General features: G+C 39.0%; 1 protein-coding gene across 2 annotated transcripts in view; it reads right to left on the minus strand.

Moving 5' to 3' along the window:
- The window catches only part of GMPR (guanosine monophosphate reductase), a 1,135,646-nt gene that overhangs the window by 105,852 nt on the left and 1,002,319 nt on the right, over positions 1 to 27,475 (minus strand). For both annotated transcript variants that reach the window (XM_044065201.1, XM_044065200.1), the window contains exon 8: positions 3,792 to 3,951. In XM_044065201.1, the coding sequence (XP_043921136.1) occupies positions 3,792 to 3,951 (160 nt within the window). The remainder of the gene's footprint in view (positions 1 to 3,791; positions 3,952 to 27,475) is intronic.

Genomic DNA, 27,475 nt, shown 5'->3' on the forward strand with positions numbered 1-27,475 from the left:
CCTCCAGAAGGGCCTCACAGAAATGGATAACTGGTGCCAGAGCCATGGCCTGAAGTTAAACGCCAAAAATGCATAGTCATACCCTTTGGGAAAAACAAGGTTACCCCTAGCTACCATATAGGTGGCAATCCACTGAGCACAGAAAAAGTCATCAGGGATCTGGGGACCCAAGTTGACAGTAGCCTTCGTTTGACACTCATGTTGCTAAAGTAGTTAGGAAAACCCTCTATATCGCCCACCTGATCATGAAGGGATTCACATCTAGATCAAGGGAGGTCATCGTCCCCTGTACTCATCACTCATTAGACCTATGATTGAGTACACTGCCCGTTCGAATGTATCTGACCAGACACCTGCTGCAGCTTGAAAGGCCCCAAAAGTTCCTCACCAAAAGGATAAAGGGTCTCAAAAATATGTCTTATGCTGCCCGACTGAAAGAACTCCAGCTCTATTCAGTCTCATACCGCTTGCTCAGAGGTGACCTGTGCCTGACATATAAGGCCATGTCAAACCCAGATTTGATGAATATGCTTCACCTCAAAAAATCTAGATCCCTCAGAACCACAAGGGCGGAGACTTAAACCTTGACACGGTTATAAATAGAACGTGCTGGAGGGACAGATTCATCACCCAGAGACTCCCTATGCTGTGGAACAAAATCCTGGTACATGTGAGGCAGAGCACCTCGCTGGCCTTGTTCAAGAGGAATCTTGACCAATGGATGAGAGATCGCAGATATACCCCAGGGATTACTTCAGTGTCACTGCTTGACAGAGGCACAGAAAAATGATAGGCATAGTTTTTATTCAAACTAAAGGGGTGGCGAAAGCCACATAACTATGGGCTAGGCTTATAAATGCCCTTGGGCAGATAGCCTAGTATGAACCTATGAACCTATGAACATACAGTGCAGTTTGAGACTGGCTTCATGGCTTAGAGGGATGTAACCCTTATTGCAACTCAAGTGACCGGGGATCATTTAGTGTTCCTGGCACTAGAGGTTCCAAGCAAGGAGTGAAGAGGTGTGGCCCACTCAGCTGTCTTGGTCAGGGACAGTAACAGGTTTTTAGGGAGTGTGTGTGTGTGTGTGTGTGTGTGGGGGGGTGTCCCTGCAAAAAAAAAACAACAAAATAATTTTTTCACCCTTCTGTTTTTCAGGCATTTTTTTTCCTCTCAGCTTTCAATGTTTCAAAGTAGAACTGGGATATTTCTGTGTGTATTTCATGACTGGTTGCTGATTTTTTTTTTCTTTTCAATTTTTTGAAAATGGTGTTTTGATCTGGAGAACACATTTTTTTTCAAACATCTTTATTGAATTATCACTTGTGACACAGGCAAATTTACATTCATATAAAAGTAATCAAACTATATTAACATAACAAACATTATACTTCACATATATTGTTATATATCATATAACCGAAGAAATATTATATAAATTATTCAAGTCCTGCTTTTTTTTTAAACAAGAATCATCTTCATTAAACCATCACTTACTTACTACATGGGCAATCATACATTTATATAAATCAAAACAAACCACACCAACACAATCCTAGTTGCAAGCATTTTACATCACAAACCACACTGACATACTCCAAGCTGCAAACATTATATCTCACTTATAATCTACCCACTCACTCAAACATTACATAGCTCATTTATGTCCTGCTGCCTTTTAGGCCTCATTCCTCCCTTGTAAGTACTGTTCCCACAATTCCCATTTTTCTTATGTAGTTTGATGTTACCCTTTCCTAAAGATCTCAATTCCAGTTGTTCTGTCTCTGTTACTATATTTACTACTTCCTGTATAGTTGGTTTAGATTTTGATTTCCATTTTCTAGTAATTGTTTTTTTAGCAACCACCATTATGAGACAAAGCAAGGCCTTACCATGTCTAGGCAATTCCAATTCTGTATTATAGCTCAGAAAAATCATCTCCCTCATCAAACCAATCTGCCCACCCAGCAGCTCAGTCAGTGCATCCCGCAGGGAATCCTTAAAGTCCGCCAACTCACCGCACTCCTAAAAAATATGTTCCCAGTTACATCTTTCTTCCCCATCACACCTCCAACATTTACTGTCTACCTGAGGAAAAATTCTCTGGAGTCTGCTTGATGTATAAAAATATCCATGTAAACATTTCCAGGCAAAAATGCCAAATCTTCTACATTTTGATGCATATTTGGGAGGCATACATATATCCCCCATTGTTTCATCGTGAATTGCTTATCCAATCTCTCTTCCCAATCTTTTCTAACCTCCTCTGATTGATTCTTATAGTTATCATGCAATATTTTATATGCTCTACTAATTATTCCTTTTTTAATGGCAGCTTCTGTTCTAGAGTCTATTAAAACTATTCCAGTGCTGGTCTTTCATTTAGGACCCCCTGTTTCTTTCTCTTTGCCTATACTCTGATATTAATCCCTGATACGGAAGGCAATCTCTAACCTGCAGTCGAAAAAATTCTTGGTGTCTTCCCATTCTATCATCTTTCCCTCTCTAGGTATTTGCTCCCAATATCTTGGCTCCTTTGCCAGTTTTCTCCAAAAAATTTTGCCCCCCTTTTGTCTATTGTCTGAATCCCTAATTGCAGTCATCCCTATTGGTAGAATCTCCTTTCTCCATTCCTATATTGGTGTAGTTCTTAGAATACTTTCTGCTTCTTTATGGATCTAATATTCTGCATGATTATTGTTCTCCTTAAAGGCCTGCATCCAAAATCCTAGTCTCTCCGTGTTTCTTGAGCTTCCTTCATGTTTCATCATCATTTCTTTCCACATTGAATTATAGTTTTCTGCTTGTGCTATGTATAGGAGTCTTAACTTTGTAGCTCTGAAATACCCTTTCAAATTAGGTAATCCCAATCCGCCCTGTTCTACCGCAAGAATCGGCTTATCCCACTTGACGCTTGCTGTATTTTCCTCCCAGATAAAGTCCTTTAGCTCTTTTATGAATTGCTACCCACAACTTCTCCTCTGGTTGTGGAGGGTACATTTTTTAGGGGTTTTCTTTCCCTAGGGGAAAAGGAGTTGAAAGGAAAAGTGAAAGACAATTATTATTTTTAGGGGAATTTTTTTTTGCGAAAAATACAGTATTTGGTGGATTTAAGAGTTAGGCTGGTAGGAGGTTTTTTCTTGTTAGAATTATGCATTTGGAAACTGCATTACAGTAAGTTATGGTTTGCAGACATTTTCAACAGTTGCTTGTAGTGAGATTGATATACAGACTGGAGGTCTACAAGCATTATGTTAACTGCTGTGATGCTGCTAAGGACATGTTGCTAACCTGGATTCTTCAAGTTCTACTTTTTTAAATTTTATTGTGGTGTTAAACTCTTGTATCACGTGTTTACAAGTTGAAAGAATGGGTGGTATTTATATTTTACTATACTTTCATGCTGTACTTGTGAAATAGCTTGTATTTTTTTTTTTACAGATTTCCGGCATTAATTTCTTAATATGAAATAAGGTTTGGGTGGCATGTTTTTTACATCTGGGGTGGACTTTTTTGCAGTTTCTTTTTTATATATTCAGGACATTGCACGGGCTGATATATATATATATATATATATATACATATATATATATAAAATGTACACACACACACACACACACACACACACACACACACACACACACACACACACACACACACACACACACACACATATTTCAACTACATCTGTGGTTATATACATCTACTCACTGATTCTGGCATGTAACTTGCCTCACTGTTCATTTATGTTATACTAAATTTTTTTTGCCATTCAGGCTACATTCTCTTACCTGTATTCGGCCACTCCCCCAACATATTTCTTCATGGCTGTGTCTGAGCTCATTCCATAGAAAAGTTTGATTTTTTCCCCATTTTTCTCTATAATTTCTCCTGCACACTGATCGTGGCCTGCAAACATTCCTCCCAGCATCACAAAATCAGCTCCAGCTCCTGAAAATGCATGCAAAGAAACAGAGAGTGAGTGTGAAGTTATTCTCACTATTCTCTACATTAAACATTAGTGCACATCACTAGGAGAGATCCAATCTAGGGATGCAACAGTATCTTTTAGGAGCAGACTCTCTTATAAATGCACTGTTCCTATTAATAATAGGCCAAAACTACGGAGTACAGAGTAAGGGTGGAAACGTGTGCTAAACTTTAATCACTATCACTATATTTAGGTTCATTTTAATGTAGTGATATCATTTTCTCTACACTGGGCTACAGAGCTGATGAAAGTACTTTTATATACTGATACACAGTATCATCTCCAACCAGTTTTCTGTGCCTTAACTGCAGGGACAGATGGATGAAGCCTTGACTTTGACCCAAGTGACCCCTGTTTGACTAGCAACATGGGTGCTGAAGGTACTGGGCAGGACACAATGAGCCTGAGTGGTCAACTCCACCTTGCTCATACTGGAATGGGTACAGGCAGTTAGGCCTGCCTGCCACATCTGCAATGCCTACTTGTAGACAGATTCTTACTGGGTGAACTGTCAGAGAGGCTTTTGCTGCATAATCATTGCTCAAACAACTGAGCTGGGGAGTTGACATATTTGGGAGCACACATGTCTCTCCCTGACTGGGCAGCTATTGTGAGGCTATGTACATGAAGGAATTTAGGTGGGTACCTCCTTAGAAGCAGTAAACAACCCCCTCTCCCTAATGACTAGCTTTTATTGAACAATGGAAAAGAAAGAATGAAATGGCTACCCTGAATGGGAACAATGTCAGTACAGCTCTCACCCAGTGCAAGGAATGCACATCTCTCACCTGTGTAGGAATGAATGAACTGATCGGACCAGCGGTGTAGCAAGGGCAGAGTGGTGGGAGAGGTCTGCTTTGGGTGTAATCAGATTAGGGGACGCATTAAGCAGGGCAAAGGGGGTGGCTGGCCCCAGTGCACGGCTTTAGGGTTTGTGGCAGATAATGAAGGTGCAGCAGTGCAGTAACCATGCAGTACTAACACTAAGACAGAAATAACAATCGGTATTTGAGATCACAGCTAAAGGACTGAAGTGAAGCACTTCATATTTTATTTGTAACAAGCCTCATCCTACAGCTGTAGCAAGCAGGTTGCTATAGCGTCAAAACAGAAGGTGCTGCTTTTTTCTCCTGTTTTTGCTCCTCAACTTAAAGTTGATGAGTGGCAGGCCAGGGAAATGCACCTGGAGCCAATTAACTTAGGTGCACCACTGGCTAGGTCTCAGAAGTGGGAGCCTTTGGGTACCCTTAGGGAGTGCTGGGGGTAAAAAAAAATGCCACAATCATTATCATTCAGTTAATGCTCTCTCCACCTACATGTGTGTTATAGAACGAATTCTGAAGTGCATCAGCAGGCAAGAGACAGCATAGCACAGAAACTGCATGAAAAGGTATAAGTTCACAAGCTAAAGCAAAGTATTTCCATGCATTTTCCTCCAGTACTTAGGAACAAAAACATGACACTGAAGTTATCCTACAGGATATAATAAAGCATTAAACAATTATGCACTTTCACAACAAATTTAACGTCTTTGTATATAATTTTGGAATTAGTTTAAGTATCTTGACAACAATGCTTTATTCATTTGCAATTTTACATAAAGCTGAAATTTTCCTCTGTTATGTTTGTTTGTTTGTTTTCGTCAATACCATGCAGTTTCCTAGCTGATTTAAAATGAATTTATCTAGGAAACATGGCAAGAAAATTGGCATGAACTCTGTAGACAAAGCTACGTTTCTCTGAGACTCTGTCTTGTGGTGCAGAATTACTCTTGAAAGTTTTATGAAAAGAAACTACTTATTAACAGTAGATAATAAGCTCTATAACTGCCATTGGATCAAAATTATTTCATGGTGTAATGCCTGGACTTAAATTTTAAAAACTCAGATATGGATAACTGGGATCACTTGCTTTGACAGCATTCACTGAATGAACTAGCTAAACAGTCTAATTTAATTAAAAAGCACTGGATGAAAATGCTAAGCCATCATAAATCATAAACAAGATGCTCTAGATTTAGGGCAATTTTGAGACACAGGGGCCAGAGGCATCAAAATTGAACTGCATCAGTCTCAGCCCATTTATTCCTTCATACAAGGAGTATATACCCATACTGTTTAAAGGTGGCAGCTGTGCGGAAAGATATCATTCAGGCAACCTTGTACCCTCATTGGCATTCCACTAACTGAAGGTGTTGATATTAAACCTGTACCACTCCCCTAGTAGTAATGCATCCACCTGCATTCACTGCAGAGTCACCTATGCCCCTCTATCCTGTGCATGCAGTCACCCTTACAAGCAAGGACATGGCCTACAATTGCTGGCTTGAGTAGAAACAGCACGTTCTTCCCAAAATGATGTCCTGCTTTTCATGCTCAGTCCTTCTGCCCTAGTACTGGAGTGGCAGTGGGTCAGCTGGGAGATACCACATCATCTTCCCCAATGTCATAACAGTTAAATTTCATTTTTCTCCTGCCAGACTGTGGTGTCAACCGATCCACAAATTGAACTTGGATCACCTGGGGCCTAGTCAGGGCTTTATCGATCTGTAAAACAGAGTGGGTTTATACATGCGAAAAGTGAAACACTCAATACATTTAAGCCATTAGAAGGTGTGGAATGAATAAAAGGAGAATTCAGGAGATGTAACAGCCTGTAAATGAGATTATAAAATGGCAAGAAGAAGTTCTTTGAGTACTGCAATATGGCTGTTAAGCACTTTTTCATATATGTAAAATATAGAATTATATATACGAAAGAAGCACCAAGCTAGCAAAAAGCAGATTCGACAGAAATGCTTTGGTTGGACATAGGATCATAGGAAGTTACTAGGCTATTGGCCTTGAGGCCCTTATAAGCCTAGCCAAGAGTTTAGCTCATGTTTAGACAAGTCAGCACCCAAAGCTCCTGTCCAGCAGGTTGGACAGGTGGAATCCCAGGGGTGTATTTTCTATTTCCCATCCAGTTTAGCCTATCTGTGTATGGTAAATGTGTGAGGCCCTGGATTCTTCTGGTGAGGAACCTCTGTGGTCTCCCTCTGGTTGCTGGTGCTTTGCGAGGCACATGCCGAAGAGGGCACTGTACTCAATAATTGGCCTTATAAGGGAAGAATACATGGATATTATGCCATCCTTGTACCTGGATGAGATACCCTTACTTATGAGGTGGGCCATGTAGAAAGCTTTCCATACAATGGACGCAGCATGGCTGTTAAAAGTCATGTTGCTATCAACCTGGGTGCCCAAATCCCTCATGACTGATTGTATGCTTAGGACATTGCTATTAATGTGAAAATATGTTGGCATGTCATTCTCCCCAAAGGGGATGATGATGATGCATTTTTTGCCATTCAGCTTTTTAGGCCATGTTTCTGGCACCAGTCATTTGTTTGGGTGAGACCCTCTTGGAGGATCTCCACATCACTTGGGGAACTGATGACAGTGCTCAGCTTGCAGTCATCTGCAAAGTTGGTCAGCCATAGCCCACTAGTTTTGGTCTTCACCTCAGAGATGTATATCCCAAATAACAGAGGTCTCAAGACTGATCCCTGGGGTATGCCGCTCATTACGGGCCTACTGCTTGAGGTGGCTTCCCCTGTTTTGATTAAATGGGTTCTATCAGTGAGCCAGTTTGCTATCCATCTGATAACATATGGATTGATGCCTAGTTGAGAGAGTTTATCTGTTATGCTCGAGTGGGGAATAGTGTCAAAGGCTTTGGCCAGACCAAGGTAGGAGGTATGCACATTTTCTCCTCATCCATGACTTTGATGACTGTCTCAGAGAAGTCCACCAGATTTAACAGACATGATCTCCCCTTGACAAAGCCAAACTGTGTGGGGGCGAGTGTTTGGAGGTTGCCAATGTCCCTGTTAATGAGGTCCATGATAACCCATTCCATGGCCTTGCAGATCAGACTAGTTAGGCTGATGGGTCTATAACTTCCTGGATCGGTGGATGCTCCACCTTTGTGTCAAAGGATGACAGTGGCTGTCCACCACTCGGCTGGGACAAAGCTGGTACTCAGGCTTTGGTTGAATAGGGTGCCCAATGATTCTGCATATTCATGCCTGAGTTCATGTAGCATGCAGCCTGGGATGTTATCGAGTCCCATGGAGGCTGCATTTTTTGCCTTTGAGAGGGCAATGATAACCTGTTCCCTAGAGATAAGGGGAGGGGGGCAGGTACTCAGATGTCCTGATTTACTGATGGGGGGGATAGAGGTGTGAAGTTTTTGATGAATCTGTCAGCCAGTAGGTTGGCTAAATCTACAGCATTTGTGTATGTGTGTACTTGACCACCAGTTCTGAACAGATCTGGGTCCTTCCTTGAGATTATGGAAATATGTGAAGAAGGCCTTATGACTGTCTCTAGTAGATGTAGCCAATTGGGACTCGAAGTTGGCTATAGAGGATTTCACTAGTGCTTTTATTTGCTTGTTCAGGCTAAGGAGAGATCGCTTCCAATTGGGCACCTGCTCCTTTTTGGTCCTGGACAGCAATTTTTTCCCTTTTGTTATATAGTTTACTTATTGCAGATGTCCGCCAGACAGGTTTACTCTTCCTTGCGGGGGATGATTTTGTCCTGTCAGGTATTCCTGATTCCATGCAGCTATATAAGTCCTCGTACAGTACTTGGTGTAGATTTGGAAATTGGTGCCAGTTCCAACAGAAGGGGAGGGGGTTGTGAAGCTGTTTATACCATCCCTCAGGAGATTGTAATCAGCTTTGAAGAAGTTTTTTTTGTTTGACCATAGCTAGAGGGAGGTCAGGGGAGATGCTGACTTCTAAAGTGACTGCTTTATGGTCGGATCTTACCAGGGAGGAAGATACTGTAGGGGTGCTGCATTGGTTACTCATGTTGGTTAATACCAAGTCCAAGATATTATCACCTCTTTGTGGGGGTACTGACTAGCTGTTCCAAGGCATTTGCATTGATAAAATTGAGGAATCTTTGGGCATTTGCATTCTGGCATGAGTAGTTTTTCCAATCTATGGTTGGGTAGTTAAAATCGCTCATGATCAGGGTAAAGGGTTGAATCTTGATAGATATGAAGAGGACCAGACAGGTGGAGTGGGCATCTTGAGTCAAATTTGGGGGCCTGTAGCATGCTATAATTTGAATAGGAGTCTTGTCAATGGTTAACTGCACCTGGAGTGTCTCGTGTGCGTCAAACTGTTTGACCAGCCTGGAGGTGTGTACGTCTTTAATACATATTGAAACTTCACCTCCTTTGGCTTTGCTGCCCACAGTTTGGGGTCTGAATGTATGATAGGATGAGTAACCAGGTAAAGCTGGGGTGCTCTCCACAGCTTTGAACCAGGTTTCTGTGACTGCACAAATGTCAGCATCTTACAGGGTTAAGAATGCTTGCAATGAGTGCAGTTTCATGTTTAAACTCGTAGCGTTTACAGCATGACTTTTAATTTGCATTTTGTTGAAATTTTTATGTTGGTTTTATCAAGCTCAGGACTCTTTCTAAAAAAGGCACAATGAGGGAAGCAAGGGCCTTTGCCAGAAGACTGAAGCCCAAGTGAGACAGATGCAGGCCATCTCTATTAAAGCATTGTGGTCTGTCGATCATATCTTCCCAGACTGTCAGGTACTGGATTCCCCTGGAATGACACCAGAATCTAAGTCAATTGTTGAAGTCAATCATTTTCTATTTGTATTGAGGCATCATTCTGGGTGATGGTAGAATGCTGCTTAAGGCTAGGGACACACCTCCCTGGGACACATATTCAGTGAGCTCAATCATGTCTCTCTTCATATAGTCTAGGGAGGTACATCTCAAGTCGTTCACCCCAACATGAACTATGGCAGAGTCATACCAGTACCTGTTGCTGACATACTCAAGTGCGTGTGTGATATGGCAGATTCTGGCACTTGACAGACAATTAACTGTGACATTCTCCTTATCCAGCACTGGTGAGAAACAATGGATTCTCCTATGACTAATATGTTGGGTTTATGGTTAGGCCTTTGTGGTTGCGAGACATGGCTACATAGTCTGAAGTTGGCACCATTATGTACTCTGTGGCAAATCTGGAATAAAGCTAAGTGAAACTAAAATCCAGAGGTGTGTGTGTCACTTAACATCCTTCTGCACAATGTCTGACTGCACATACATCTGAGGACAAATGCATATGCATCCCAGATCAAGTGCATCATGACCTCCAAACTTACCAAAACTAGTTGTAGTGATACCAACAGGAGGCAAAAGAAGATTATTGACTTGGAAACAAAATTAAAGGTGATTAAACAACATTAAGGTGGAAAATGGTGGTCCCGCTACACAAGGGTGGGGCCACAACTGACCCTGGGAACTACCGACCAATAAGCCTGACCAGTCTGATCTGTAAGGCTGTGGAGTGAATCATTATGGAACTCATAAATGGAGAGATTGGGAACCTCCAGTCACTGGACCCCACACAGTTCGGCTTCGTCAAGGGCAGATCATGCCTCCTGAACCTGGTGGATTTCTTTGAGACAGTTACTCAGGCTATAGATAAGGGAAAGGAGGTACACACGGCTTACCTTGACCTTGCTAAAGCATTTGACACCATTCCCCATTCAGGTATTATTGATAAGCTCACCAGCCTGGGCATAAACCCTTACGTCACAAGATGGATCGCAAACTGGCTCTCAGACAGATCCCATAAAGTAAGAGTAGCGGGATCTATGTCAGAATCCAGACCAGTAATGAGTGGTGTGCCTCAGGGCTCTGTCCTGGGGCCCCTCCTGTTTGGCATATACTTCTCAGAAATACAGGCAAGCACGGAAGGGTTGTGGCTGACTAAGTTTGCGGACAACTGCAAACTGGGTGATCTAATAGAGTCTCCGGCCGACATGGAGATCCTCCAGAAGGGCCTAAATGAGACTGATGCATGGTGTCAAAGCCATGGTCTCAAGCTAAATGCAAAAAAATGCGTAGTAATCCCCTTTGGAAAAAACAGAGTAACCGCAAACTACAACATAGGAGGTAATCCCCTGAAATCTGAAGAAGAAATAAGGGATCTAGGGACCCAAGTAGATAGTCAGCTTTCCTTTGATAACCATGTTGCAAAAGTGGTTAGAAAATCCTTCTATGTGACCCATCTGATCACGAAAGGGTTTGCATGAAGATCTAAGGATGTAATGGTGCCCCTCTACTCTTCCCTCATCAGACCCATTATTGAGTACAATGCACCAATTGGAATGTACCTGGCTAGACATCTCCAGCAGCTGGAGAGACCACAAAGGTACCTAACCAAGAGGATTACTGGCCTCAAACAGTTGCCCTATGCAGCACGATTGAAAATGCTAAGACTGTTCTCTGTTGCATACCGCTTTCTCAGAGGCGATCTCTGTCTAACGTACAGAACCATGTCCAACCCAGAATTGTTGAACATGCTCCATCTTAGCAAAACCAAATCTACTCGAGCTACACGCTCTAGGGATATAAACCTCAACACAACAATGAATAGAACATGCTGGAGGGATAGATTCCCTTTGCAGAGACTACCCTTACTATGGAACAGGGTCCCGATCTACATAAGATAGAGCCCCTCACTATCACTCTTCAAGAGGAACAAATAACCACAGAAGAAGGCAGGTGCCCCAACGTTCACTAGTAATCACAAAAAAAGCACCAGCATCCAGGAAAAGTGACACGAACAGTTTAATTCACTAACGCTGAAACTTCACAACACGTTTTCATCCTTGACTTCATCAGATACCAACACTCTTGGTGCACTCATCTTAAATACATTAACTAATTAATGGTAGCCAATGACAAACAAATTGATTAATTAGAGTTAGTTAAAAGCACATACACATATATATATATATACACACACAGATTATACTTCCTAAAACCACCATAAAATTCATACCCTATAATAAACCACATATAAAAAACATGAATGCTTGTGAATATAAATTTAAATATATAAAAATGAACCTTAAATAAAACTATGACATTATGTTCTAAAAAATTTTTTGTAATGACAATATTTGTTAAAATAATATAAAAATCCTATAATTTAGCAGATCTCAATTTTAAAACTGGCTTGAGTGAAATCATGTCATTGAGACCTGGTTTTCTATTTGCTTCTAAAACAATTTGCCAAAATAGTTCTCTGTATTCCACCAGTGTTTCCCAATTCCCCCCTCTAGGGTCAACCGGCACACATTCTAACACAAAAATCTAAATGTAGCTAGTTTACATGTAATGGTATGCTTGTATAATGCATTGTTTTCTTTTTTGGTCCTGATGTCATATAAATGTTCATAGATTCTTTGCTTTAACATTCTCTCACTCTTCCCTATGTAAAATGAATCACACTTTGTACAGGTAGCTAAATATATTATACCCTTGGTGTTACAGTTAACATATGTTCCTAGAGTTAATGTCCTTTGTCTAATAGGTAAGTCTAATGTTTGTCCAACATTAAGATGTTTACAATAACTGCAACTTCCACATTTAAATAAACCTACTTTTTCCTAGTAGCTTTCTCAAACAATTTTTCAGTTGTACCTCTCTCCAAATCAAGGATTTGATGCTAACAGGAGGTTCACAACTGCATGATAACACTGACTCCACTGACACCTCATAGCCCATTGCAATAATGATATCCTCAGGAATATAAATGGAACCTTGAAGCCTGAGGTAGCCATCAAGTCCAGAAGAGAAATAAAAGTGCAAGTTAGGACCCTACAATGTTTTCATACTAAACTGGACAAGGGTATGGCCTCTTGTGACTCTAAACACACAGAAGTAACCAATACTGGGACATGCCTAACTCCTCTGTGATAAAGGACTTCCTCTGAGCTGGGATCAGAAAGTATATCTTCCAATTAATGGTTACACCAAGACAGTGTATCTACAAGAACACCAGACTGCACTGGTTGCATCCACAGAGACCATTATGAAGCTACAGCAAAAAAAGAGAAATGCTCCACTATAGGCTGTCTCAGACCAAAGTCAGGACTGTGGTGAGGCCACTAAGGAATTTGTAAACCTGGACAATTTAACTGGCACTTGAGGGGACAAGACTGTGCAAGACTGGAGGGCCTTCATCAGATTCCAGGAGACCTCTTCCTCTTTTGCTGAGTGTAGCAGTCAAGAGGTGGAAGAGACAAAATGGGCTGATAGAGGTTCTCCATACAGGACAGGCCTACAAGTTCTAGGTAGGCTGGCCAAAGAGCATATCCCCAAAATGTGAGCATCAAATACTTATTCAATAGCTCCTCCTTCAGATAGGACAATCTCATCCTGAACAAGCACACAACTGAGCCTGTCGCCCTAGCTGAGGCATCAGCATGGTCAAAAAGTATAATGAAGCATAGAGTATCTTACAGTGGTGGCTGTGGATAGGGTCTTGTGAAGATCATTCTTGCACCCAGAATCATGAAGCTCCTCAAGCTTCACCAGTATCTTTATCATTGGTGGATCTGGAACTGGGATAAGTGGGATAGATGGTTCAAGCCTCTGTGGCCATTACAGAACAGACATAATCCCTCTTGCCATGTTGTGTAGCAAGGCGGCATAGGGCTGAGGTCTTTGGATCCTATGCTGGACCATGGAGTTTGCAAATAAACCAGCATTGTGGTACTTGGTGAGGTGCTAGACCCATTCAGACTATGACTTAAAAGGATACTGGTCTTTTTCAAGGTCAAAGGGGCACAGTCTAGGTGCCTCTGTGTTGCTCTACAGGCATCCATAATGACTGGAGGAGAGCAATGACCTAAGACTTCTCCGGATTCTTCCCCTGGGGTTAAGCTGGTGCATATAGATTCATCATCCTTGCCACTCTCTACCACAGTGGTCTTGAGATCTTCTGAATCTTCATGGGATCCTGAGGGTAAGAAAGTGCCAGAACTTCCCTTTGCTACCCACGGACGTGTTTAGGCAAGATCGAGCATGGAACAGAATACTATTAGGTATAAGGGAACTGAGAACTGGCACTGGCCACATGTTAGCCAAAGGCAATGTAGAATGAGAAGAGAGGCATGCACCAAACCCGATGCAGACTTTAGACTGAACCTGGTGCAGACTTCAGAGTGAACATCCTAACAGAGCACTCTCTTATACACAAGTGAAGCTTTTACCAGACTTCCAGCATCTGATTAATGTCCTTGCCCTTAAATGTGAATCCTAGAGAAGAAAGACTACATAGAACCTCTTGACTTGGTCCAGCTGGCCTATAATAGCCTGATGACCTGACTCAGAAGTAGAGTTGCAGTTCTAAAGTACTCTGATAACTGACTGGATGACTCAGTAGACTGCACTCTTGTATCAGTCTGGTCATTTACAAGCTTCTACCAATCATCTGAAAAATGGATATTGTAAAAACTTTGGAATACACCAACCAGGGTGGGAATTACGAGCACATTTCTGCCAGGCTTTAGGTTATCAAGTGCGAATCAAAATCAGTTTGGACTTGAGCTATTGGTGGACAAAGGTGAGAACCCCCCCCCCCCGAATTAATCCAAAAGGCTGGATGGACACAGGACTTACACCTTGAAGAGTTTCAGGCCTAGAAATGGCCTCTGACTCTTTGTCTTTGTTGTGATTTTGGTGTATATGTCTAGGGTTGTGGGGAACTTCAGTTCCTGAAACCAATATTCCCAACAGAATGAAGTGGTTGTGGAAGAAATAGCCCCGACTGTGTCAGACTTAATAAAATGTATGGTGTGATATGCAATATCATGACAGTAAATGTTCCCTCATTTCTTAAACTTTATTAAAAATAGTAACTTATTTGAGAATCAAAAAGCAGGAAAGGTTTAACTCTAGAATACAAAACAGTTATGTGCATATGTTATTGAAACCTTAGTAATGAGCACTGTTGATACAGAATAACATGCTGTCACAACAAAACTAACCAAGACACCTTGATGAAAGGAAGTGAAGATATTGGTCTAGACGATAAACAGAGAAGTCCCTAAAAAGTGAGTAAAACTGGGTAATAACACCTGGAAGTCTGTTATAAACATACACATTTTCTTACATTTGAAACCAGGGCTAGGATTCATAAAGATTCTCTCTGCCTGCATTAACTGGCTAAAGCAGGTTGGTGAATTAGTGGGATGGAGAGAATCTCTGATTCAGAGACGAGGTAAAACTGCATACAGAAATACCTCACGAAAGATTTATTAACCTTGTCACTGAATTGAACACTAGTGCTGTGCTAGTGTTCTCTGTACTAATCCATGCATTGCAGTAATGTCGGCACTCCTTCTTCATGCACATACCCACATACCCACACATACATACACACAAATAAACAAGCATCCACAAACAAGCCCACACACTGGCTCACACTTGCAGAAACATTCACCCAGACACTTGTGCAAACACTCCAAAAGATACTCACACACATTCAATTTGCCCCATTCATGCCTTACATGCCTCTTGTATTTTCATTCAAAGAATGGCAGAATATAGTCAAAAATGTATCTAAAATATCAGCTATAAACTACCTGCTTTAGCCTAAGAGATATGTTGATTCTTAACATTTCTATTTTTTTTCATTCTAGCATATAATTTCAGAGAGCTTGTCAGCAGCAGAATTTGAGCTCTATCCCAAGGCTATGCTTCAGTAAGCAAAGCAGTAGCTCCAGTGCATTCTGTTACCTTTTATAACTGTTAACTGTGAACTATTTTTTTATAGGCAAACAGCTCCTCTGTTTAAAAGTCCCCTAACAGGATTGTATGTGGCTTTAGTTTAATTCTAGAAGGTTCTCCTCGATTCTATAGTTACATATCCAAGAGGAAATGGTAAGATTCAGCACAGCTAAACCTCAATTAAGAAATGAATGAGGGAACCCTGTCACATTCAAGCAGCAAAATTCTGCAATACTGCACAGCTGCACAGTTATGAAGCAAGGTTTGAACTGCAACACACTTCCATAGTAGCAAAAGCATTTTCAAATCATTTTACACATTTTGTTTTACATATTACAGATCACTGAAAGTGGTGTGTACAATGCAACCTTTCTCACTTTTATCTTTTAAACAAGTATTTCCACTTTTTTTTTTACTTTGACACAGCTTCAATACAGCTAGTTTACATTATATTCATTTTCTTTTTCTGTACGACAGGTAAAATTCTTTTTGTTTATGACCATCATCCTCATATGCATCATGCAATCATATTGCTAAAAAGCTCATATTAATTCCTGGCAGTGGTGTGGATTATGAGGCCATACCCCCTGGATATCACAATGGCAATGAAGAATGCTCTGCTAGTAGCTTATAATGCTTAAATGTTTAGGAGAAACTGAATAACTCACATGCAGAAATTACCCTGAAAGTGACTGTTTCCCTGAATGCTTTTGGTTTCTCCATGATCTTTCTCAGTGAAAGGGACTTTATCTTTTTCTATCCTGTTCACAATGTAAACATTTTTATTATTTTTATCAGCAATGGAAGCCTTCAAAGATGCATCACCATTACAGCCAGCACTGGACTGAGCTTTTTAAAGTTTCACATTTTGGTTTTCTGTTTATTTTTCCTTGGATTTCTCTAACATATTTTGAAGAAACTGGCTCCTGGTTTCTTTTAAGGTTATTTACCACTGTATGATTTCTTTCTTTCAGCTTTCTTTTCAATTTATGCAACTTCTTCTATTAACCAAAGTCTTTTTAAAAGTTCTAAAGTTTTAAGCTTCAGTTTAGTGGCTTTGTTACGTCTGTTACAAGTACATGCACTTGGCTTAATGGTTAAAGTGCTTACCTTACAGACACAAGGTGCAGGGCTTGATTCTCACAGGGGGTAATTGGCTAGACTCACAAGGGCAATTAGTCTAATACTAACCTATGAACTTGTATCATGTACTGGCCATAGGCAAAATACACACTTGTAACAAAAGTCTTTAAAAGCTGTGTCCACCATAAGCACACCTGCTTATCAGTGTTGGTAGGGAAGACACTTGATAATAGATTTAACTCAAATTAAAGCTGTCCGAAAAAAGTAAGAAACCAGCATACAGTGGCAAAATTATCCTTTATTGTTAAAGTGCATCCGCACTGTACAAATAGAACAAGAACAGACCGGTTTCGGCTTTACATTTTCATAGCCTTCATCAGTGTTAGTGTATAGTTACTTAATCATTCTTTAAATACATAGTTTAAAGGACATATGACCAATTAAAGATGCTCATTAAGTCCTTGTTTAGAGAGACCTCCTAATTTGACAATCCATTTTTTCTCCATCCCATTCAATATTTCATGCCACCCTAATTTATTACTTTTGGACAGGGATGTCGGGAGGCATACTGACTGTATGCATTTCAGTACAGTTTATCTGGAGTGTAGGGTAGAATCTGGCTGGCTGTAGGACCCATGATTTGTGAAGTCAGCAGCCTGTTGTTAGCTACAAACCAATGGCTGCTGATTGGTCTAGAGACTCCCGCTTTAGTTGCTTGAAGTTCTGAGAAAGAGCGCGTGCGTGAGTACGTGGTAGTCTAATTCCAACTCCAGTTCCACTTGACCTGCTTGCTTCGGTTATCTTTATATTTGTGTATTGCTGCAGCAGTCTAGAGATTTGTACCTGGGTAACCTGGCTGAATCATTTTATGTAAGTTATTTTAAGTTTCATATAATATCGCAGTCTTCGCAGACTCAGAAATGCAAATGCAGACTAGTAAATTATCAATGAAGTGAACTAGTGGCAGTTGCCGATTTTCGCAATTTCGCAAAAGCATTTTTTTTTTTTATTACATGCAAGCATGCTACTAGTAATTGCTGCTTTTATTATTTTCCTTGGCAAACAGCTTTCTTTAAAATCACATTTGCGCCTAGGCTAGCCCTGCCCTAGTGGGCGCCAAACTGTTTTGTCAAGTATAAAAACCCGGGAATATATACTTGGCCTTGCTAGATTCTTATTTATACATTTATTATAGTGGTTTTCGTTTTCTTTTGTGATATGTTTTAACTGTATCAAAATAACTACTGAAACATAATGGTTTCCCCCCACTTATGGGTTCAAGTGGTAAACTGGAGCACAACATGCCGGCTTCTCATTGCCAGGTGTTTGATATTACACCATTAAGAAAAACAACATTTTGAGTAAGATATTTCTTCTATATTAGTGAACTCAGTATGTTTTCTTTTAATCTAGTTTGCTATTGTCTTTCCCATCATGCATTTTATGTAGTAGTTCTAGGTTTATTGTTAATTGCCTTTCATCCCAACACTTTTTATGTGGTGTGTGTATGTATGTGTGGGTGTGTGTGTATATATATATATATATATATATATATATATATATATATAAAATTTGTAAAAAAATATTTTATATCTGATCTTGGCTAAAAGTTTGCTATTGTTGGTTATTGTACTTGTAATGTTTATCATGATGCCAATATATGTTGTTTTTGCTAGTAGAATAATCTAAATTTTATGGCATTATCACTTTACTTGTCTTCCCATGCTGTTTTCTGACTGGTTGTGTCAACTCAACTTTGTAAGCATGGGCACGCGAAAGTGATATTCGCGGTCTTGTTCTGTCAAGTAACGTAGTAGGCTTGACTACCGTTTTCTGTCAGGGAAGTAATCCGGCAAACCGTACAACTCAAGTGCTGAACATTCAAAAATAGTACTGTGATTTTTTTTTTCTTTTGGTATTGTCTGGTTTCTTCTAGTCTTTTTTCTCATAAAGTGAGACTTGACTGCACACCTCTCAAGCAGATTAGCTCCCTCACATTATTCTTTTCAATATGGTACCAACTTACTTTACTCTATCCATTTATTTGTACTCAGTGCGGTTAAACCTAGTTTAACGGGTTGCCTCATGTCTGAAAATATGTTCTCCTTATCTAATGTCAGGGAATCTAGTCAGAACATTTCAGGCATATTTAAGAGATTAGCACTGCGAGGACGCCAATAAGTGCCTCTACTAAGAGCGGAAAGAACACGGTGACTGTTCGACTGGTAATCCAATCACACCTTTATTATGGTAAATGTTAAAAACAAGGTAATAATCGAAATAACTCCAAATACTGAAAAAAAAAAAAAAAAAAAAAAAGAAAGAAATCATAAACTGAATACTAGTTAAGCGCTTTCACCCAGTATATCTGGGCTTCTTCAGAACTAGTTTTCTGTTGACATAACAGCTGTTTTAAGCCTTTTTAGGCGCCAAATTGAGATTTTAAATTTTAAAGCGATATTAACCCTATTACATGACATACATAAATATACAATATAAATAAAGAGGAAACCATTTCCTATTCAAATAACTTATATAATAATACTACATGATATTAAATCTAGTGGCAACAATGATGTTAAAATAGAAATATATATATACATTCATTATACAGTTAATAAATAATAATATTAGATAAATATATGATGAATAAAAGTAAAAACTGAACCGAAAAATATGCTCTGAAATATCTCAATAAATATAATAAATATAATGAATAAATACATATAAATCAATACTATAGTATAATATTAAATGGTATTAAACACTGTATTGTAAATATTAAAAATGTATGTTAAGAATAGTTAAAATATAAAATATTAAATAAATATGTTTTGTATTATGTTTTAAAAATAGAATTAAAAATAGTTAGAAGTTGTCTATAATAATTCCAAAAATGGTTTTACGGATAGATATTCATTTAATCCAGGGGGTGTTGTGGCATCTAATAAAATTTGCCACTTCGCTTCCTTATAATTTAATAAACTTTTACAATCACCTCCCTTAAGATCTACTTTTACCACTTCTAAAATATTGAATTTATTGAGATATTTCAGAGCATATCTGTTATGTCAACAGAAAACTAGTTCTGAAGAAGCCCGGATATACTGGGTGAAAGCGCTTAACTAGTATTCAGTTTACGATTTCTTTCTTTTTTTTTTTCAGTATTTGGAGTTATTTCGATTATTACCTTGTTTTTAACATTTACCATAATAAAGGTGTGATTGGATTACCAGTCGAACAGTCACCGTGTTCTTTCCGCTCTTAGGTAGAGGCACTTATTGGCGTCCTCGCAGTGCTAGTTTATTAAGTCGTTGGCTTATTGCATTCAGATATTTAAGAGATTGTTTAGTGGAAATGCAGCATTAAAATTCGGAAGTAGTCTTGATTTTTTTCTGTAACTACCCCTGTTTGCTACGCAAAATCGAAGCCTCTATAAACACTGCATCAACACCCCAGAACCTTCACCTTCCCTCTCCTGGCTGCCATGTTTTAGATGTTTTTTACATTTCAAAGAGGAGGGTCCGTCTCTTTCTTCCCGCTTTTTTGTTTTTTTTTTCAAAAATAGCATAAAGGCTCCACAGGCTGGTGGTCCCTTTGCCTGATAAAAGTCGGGATGCAGTTACCAAGGACCCACCAAGCTGTTTGTGTTAGCTTTTCAGGAGTTAGAATTATAAACATTTTGCAAAATTTCACACGTTATATGTAATTACTGGCTACGGTCAACTATATACCTCTCAACTTCATAGTACAAAAAATCTGGACAGAGCCTAAAATAATGGGGGACAAAAGCCCAAAAATGACAGATTTTAAATATTGTTCTTAGAAGCTTAGAAAGTTACTAGAACAACAAGAATTGGATTATATTGAAAAAGAACTATGCAAACTGGATCCAAAGTTTGAAACAAAGCGCAGGGAGGAGACGGAATAAGTAACAATGACTTGAGAACACTTCCATCAAGAACTTACACTCTTTATCGTGGTATGCAAACCAAAGGCTGACACAAGTTTAATAGCACACGCTTGGAAAAACTATGGATTAAAAAAACGAATATTATTAAATATGTATTTACTTGGATGACTATTCATTTGTATTTGTATTTATAATTTACGTATTGTGCTGTCAGAAATATTGTCTCTCTTTGTATTACTCAAAGTTGATCTTCTGGGTTTGAAAACTGTCATTAAGTACCAAATAATGCCTGTCTCTGTGGCAGTGGCATATACTTCATGTGAGTTGGGTAATATTAGGAATAACTAAACTAATGCAGGTCACAGTACTTACTTGGTAATAAATATTGACTGCCATATAACTATGAAAGTGAACTTCAGTAGCTGAATGAAACAATAAGTTGAGTCTGGATTTTGGCACTGTACCGTACCTCTCAACTGTCCAGATTTTTGCATTATATTTTTGGTATTTTCCTCCTAAAATTTGTGGTTTTCTGGTAAACCATTGAGAACTCAAGTCATGAAATAAGGACTGACATTTAATTTTCTGAGTTCATACCCTTCAGAAAATATGTGCTAACATAAGTTCTGTTATTCTAACATTGTTCTAAGTTTATAACAGCAATATTTAAAATCTGTCCCTATTTTGGGGCCTTTGTCCCTCATTATTTTTGGTTTCGTTCAGATTCCTTTAAGAGGTTGAGAGGTATGCATTGAACCATTATAAGCAAAAAGGCAAGACAGTGTAACACTGTTGTTTCTGTTTGATAAGCCTTGAAGCTTGAGCTGCTGTAGGTGATTTAAACTTTAAACTGTATCAGTTACCTTCTAGTTAATAAAGCACCGTAACGCGAGCACACAGTGCACACTCGTTATAACACTAGCTTTTAGGCTGCTTAGGCAGCAGCTGTTCACTCCCCAAACCACCGCAACTCTCTCCGCCGGTGAACTTGTATCTTCTATAAGTCACTCTGTACTCTGTGTTTTGAATAGGTCTTTTTTATAGGTTTATGTGAATGTACAAACTCATGATTGCTTTGCATTGTAGTCCTAAAGAAAGTTTTTTTCATTTTTTTTTTTTATATTTTTGTAGATTTGGAGATAAGAGTAAATAGTTTAGTAAGGGCTACGTTAGCTCATAGGTTTATGGACTTGTTATATGCTGGCTTTGGCTTACTTTCATTCAGTATGCATTTTTAATTTAGCTCAGTTATATTGGTAGTGACATTTTATGACTTACTGGCAATACGTTTTGCTCCTAATACCTGGGATCCTTTGCCAGTTTTCCACTAATAAATTCTAGCCCCCTCTTGCCTACTGTCTGTATCCCTAATTGCAGTCATCCCTAACAGCAAAATCTCCTTTCTCCATTCCCATGTTGGCTTAGTTCTTAGAATGCTTTCTGCTACTTTATGGATATTATATTCTGTATGATTATTGTTATTCTCCTTAAAGGTCTGCATCTACTAGCAATACTTCTTTTTTTTATTTCTTTTCCATATTGTGTTAAATGTTATTGCTATGTACATGACTGATGAGTACAGTAACTTTTGTAAGGTGAGTCCAGTAGTTGGCATAATGGCTAAGGTCTTTGCCTCCCATACACAAGGTAAAAGGTTTGATTTTGACCTGTGGCCAATGACTGTATGGAGTTTGCATGTTCCTGCTGTCTCGATTGGATCCCTCCCACCTCTCAAAAACATGCTGAGTGTTTCCACCTGAAACTCAGTCAAGAATGGAGTTGTGGGCAACATCACAAACTCTAGATGATGTCCTATAAGGGGATGGGTTGTACCGACCAGCTGCTTTGTGCATCAACTGTGGTATGAAGTATCCTCTAGACAAGAGAACATGGATCACGTCATACTGCATATTGTGTCAGGGCTAGCCACTCTATGGTGTAAAAATTGGCTTTAGATGATTCAGTTGTGTTGAATAATGTCACCAAATGGGTATTTGCTGGTGGGGTAACTGGGTTGAAGACCCCCCTACCCCAGGGACACATGCTAATTGTGGGAGAGGAGTATGTAGCCCTACTAGCCAATTTATGCCCTCCATAAAACCTGCCAGCCCCGGCCATTGCTACACTCACTGTAGGTTCACTGACAGGATGGAGCTTGGAAGTGGATGACATGATGGTAAGGAGAAGCCATGGTATCCAATGTATCTAGGAGTGCAGCAAAGTCACTTGGTTTGGGATCCAGAATCTACTACTCAGATGGAGGGGAGACTAGAAATGGTGTGGGAATTGTGGTGAGTGAGGGATGTCATCAGAATTAGACTAAGGATAGGGCAATATTCATGATCTCAGCAGACATCATATTAAGAAAACCAACCTTTCTCAGTATACTGATATCTTTAGGATATGGCAAATGACCAGGCTAACTAGATTCAAAGGCAATGCATTTTCCCTGGTCACACAAATTCCAAATTTTTTTTTATTTCAATGTTGCCATGTGGTGCTTACTGGCAACTTGTCTTGGAACTATTTGATAATGCCTTGGTATTTCTATTTAACTGGTATACGTGCATGTGCTTTGGTATTTCTATTTAACTGGTATACATGTGTGTTTGGGTGTGCATGGGGTACAACTTCATTGGAATGAAGTCTGCAACATTTTAAATGAGAAGGTATTTTGTTTTTTGACCCATGAAGATATGAAATGCTCAAGCTGCTTCATCATGCAAGTAATTACCATCCTGGCATATGGCTCACAAATGATCATTCAGGGAGCAGCATTGTTAAAGGGACGCGGCCTGGTCAGCAGTTTAAGGAAGTGTACGGACAGCAATGTGTAGATGTGAGTGTGGCTTGTTGGGGGCAGCACTCTAGGAGCTGTGAGTACAAATCTGAAAATCCTGGCTACACCCCTGCTTCTGGACCTTACTATTTTGTCTTGTTTGTCTTTTCGGCTTTTCCCGGTTAGGGGTTTCCACAGCGGAACTCCAGTCTGCTAATGATTGGCAGTCGATTTTTTTATGGTGCTGAGTTGCCAGCCCGACACCCAACCTTTAGCGAAGGCACGTCCATTCACGTATGTCCTTTGGAGGCCACTCGACCGCGGGGAGGACATGCAGACTCCACACAGAAGGCATTCCAGCCGAGAATCGAACATGAGAACCTCTTACTGTGAGGAAACAACGCTACCGCTGTACCACCGTGGCTTATACCTTTCTATTTTGTCTATGATAGAAAAATTAAATATTGCATTTTTATGTATCAAAGTATGTTTTTATAGGGCATTGGTTTGTTTATGATGTTTAATATCACTAAGATGTTCAGAGATTCTAACTTTTAGAGGTCTCGAAGTTTACCCTATATAAAATGCTGAACAATTGTAGCTAGCTAGATAAACTACCCTATCTGTGAGGCAATTGGCAAAAAACGAGATGTCATAAACTTGGGAGGTATTTTGACTACTGAAGCTTTTAGTTTTTAGAATTCTTGGACAATGAACACAGTGACCACAAAGGTGGCAACCAATTAAAGGGTCTCCTGTCAAAGTAACTTGGGAGTGCTTCCTTTTATCAACTTGACAGTGTTTATAGTGATTAAAGTAGGCAGCAAGATTTTTACCTTTCCTAAAAGAAAATTAGCATCTGTCCCCCAGGATTTCACTAAGTCTAATATCAGATGTCAAAATGTTCCAATGATGTTGCACACTATCCATCAAAACCCTAGTGTTGCGTCCCTATGTAGTAACAAGCCTAGGGGGGGCCACCCCCACTCTTAGATTTAACTTTGTATTGAAGAAGGTTTTCTTTCTCCATATCGTCTACATTATGTTTGGTATGTAGAGCACGGCCCATTTTATAACCTCTGTCCCTGAATCTAAGGACTAAATCATCCCTAAAGTGTCCATAAGTATTTTCATCAGAGCAAATGTGTTTCATCCTCATGAATTGAGACTTAGGGATGTTCTTACAGATATGGGGTGGATGAAAGCTGGTGGCGTGGAGAAGCGAGTTATATTCGGGGAATTTACGGTGAACTTCAGTGGTCAACGTATGGTCTAAAGCCCTAGTCAGCAACACATCCAAGAATGCAATTTTATTCTTATCATATTTGACCATAAACTCAATTCCTCATTTGTTCTCATTTAAATATTCAGTGCATTCCAATAGGTATTCCTCATCCGCTATCCACACCAGTCAGCAGTCATCCAGATATCTCTTCCAGATGTCCATTTCTCCTATACATAGATTATGGGAGCTGTCATAGATGATCTGTTCCTCAATATATGCCATGAATAAATCGGCATATATTGCGGTAAAAGACTCTCCCACAGCTGTACCCCTTATCTGTAAGAAGCATTTGTCCTGACAAAAAAATATATTTTTGGTAAGCACATGTTCTGTAAGGCAGAGGAGTAGTGTGTTGAAACCTGGCATATATAATTCTGGCATACACGCTAACTCTTTGTTAGAATAATTAGCCTTTACCCTTTATGGTTGGCTTTATCCTCTAAGGGACAATGATTTAAACTGGATCCTTTGTACTTTTGCACCTTTTAACTTGGAACAGTCACGACTGGGTAACACTGGATTTATGTGTTTAATATTAACACCTGTTACAAAACTTAACTGGTAACCACATATTTAAACTTGGTTTACTACTCAAAGATGGGTCTCACGTTTTGAACTTGAAATGGTCGGATGTATATTCGTTTTTGAATATACAGAGTGGTTAATTGAATGCTAACATTAGGACATTCGGCGTGTGGGACATAAACGAATGCAGGTTGATATCATGGCCTTATTAGGTTTTGTTTCAATATATTACAGCTAAATGGACTATATTTAATGATATTTTTCATTTTTTATGTGGTTCTAACCTATGCAGTTTGTTTTTGAGTCTCCTGCTTAATAGTGTAATTCTAATGCTGTTTACACTGAACCATTCAAAAACTCTCTACTATCTGACATATTCATTGTGAGTAGAATGTTTATATTTGTATTACATAAATGAAAACTATCCAGGTCTTATAACTTGGAACAACCGTGACTGGATAACATTGGATTTATATGTTTATTATAAATACTTGTTATGAAGTTTAACTATTGTAAGTTGCATATTTAGACTTTGCTTACTACTATGGGTCTAATGTTCTGAATATGAAATGGCCGGATGTATATTTGAAATTGATCATTACAGGCCTTTGTAATATATAAATGTGGTTAATTGAATGCTAACATTAGGAAATTCGGCGTGAGTGACATAAATGAATGCAGGGTGATATTGTGGCCCTTATTAGGTTTTGTTTCGATATATTACAGCAAGATTGATTATATATAATGATATGGTTCTAGCTTATGCTATCAGTTTTTGAGTCTCCAGCTTATTAGTGTAATTCTCATGCTGTTTGCACTAAACCATTTAAAAACTTTTCACTATTTGACATATTCATTGGGAGTATGCTGTCTACATTTGTATTATATAAATGAAAATTATTTAGGTCTCCAAGCACTATGTTATGATATATCACAATATAGGGAGTTTTATTTCTATGTTTTTGATGAGGTAGTTGTTACCTGGTCTTATTGTATGGGATATTGCTCTATGAATATCATATAACAAATATCTAATGTAGGCTTCAGATCTTTAATATAGATCGGCATATAGCTAACTACTTAGGGTTCCCCAAACTGTTAAATTTAACATTTATGTCCTAGTACCATAACATTATTTAGTATCTTTAATATAATTGAAGTATTTACCATAAAAGGGCTTATAGCTGCATTTAATACCCACTAGGATAACCATATATTTTTTTGCAACTTTCTACATCGGGGCACATGTCAACTTTTTGACCGAGGAAAGATCACTATTATTCATCCCTGGTTATATGTATAAATAATTGATGATTATTGACGCCAGGAATAAAAATAGCATTAACTATCCTATTGGAAATAGTCACATTTTCCTTTATGGCCTAGGGCTTATGGATTTATACAAGGATCAGCTTATGGCAAGTTAAACTTAAGGAAAATATGTATTTGGGACACAGCATTATTGGCTGTTATTGTACCCAACTGATATTTCAGTGACTATATTGTATACAGTCACGTTTTCCTTTTTGGCCTAGGGCTTATTGATTTATGTATGAATCGGGTTATGGCTATATAAACTAAAGGAAGACATCTATTTGGGACACAGCATTTTTGGCTGTTATTGTACCCACTTGATAGTTTAGTGACTATTTTGTTCTTGAATTTACTTTCTACAAGTATACAGATTTAGCTCTCAATCGAGTGAATCTTACTTTGGATCCCTGGTGTCATTTAATCACTACTTTACTACATTTGTATTTATATACCATGGAATTGAATAATCTACTAAAGGGACTTGCCTCTGATAGGGAAGACTTAACTGCTTTTGGTCTTGGGATGGTCGAATTAGTGGGGAATGGCTCTGATGTTGGTTCCGGTGGTGAAAGTTGTGAAAATATGTTTTTGAATTTGAATAAACATATGCGTCAATTACGCAATAATGTATGGCACTATAAGCTCTTTCATGCATACATCACTAAAGGAATAACACCAAGAGCTCTACGTATACGCACGCAACCACTAGTTAGTATTCCCGATGATATCTTATTGAAACAATGGGGTGAAGTGCAACAGCAGGCCTCTCTTAAATTTGTTGAAATATTAGCTGAGCACCACAATAGAATCATAGATAAGGAGATAGAATCCATTACTCAGTTATGTGACTTGGCCAAAAAATATGAAGGGCAATCTATATACAACACTAGTCATAAGAACCTTGGGAATGAGTTGATGGTCCTAGAAACTCAACTCAAAGAGAGGAAGAAAAAGAAGTTCCTTAGGGACTTAGGA

This window comes from Protopterus annectens, chromosome 3.part0 (assembly GCF_019279795.1).
Source record: "Protopterus annectens isolate FY-2018-M chromosome 3.part0, PAN1.0, whole genome shotgun sequence".
Classification (NCBI taxonomy): domain Eukaryota; kingdom Metazoa; phylum Chordata; order Ceratodontiformes; family Protopteridae; genus Protopterus; species Protopterus annectens.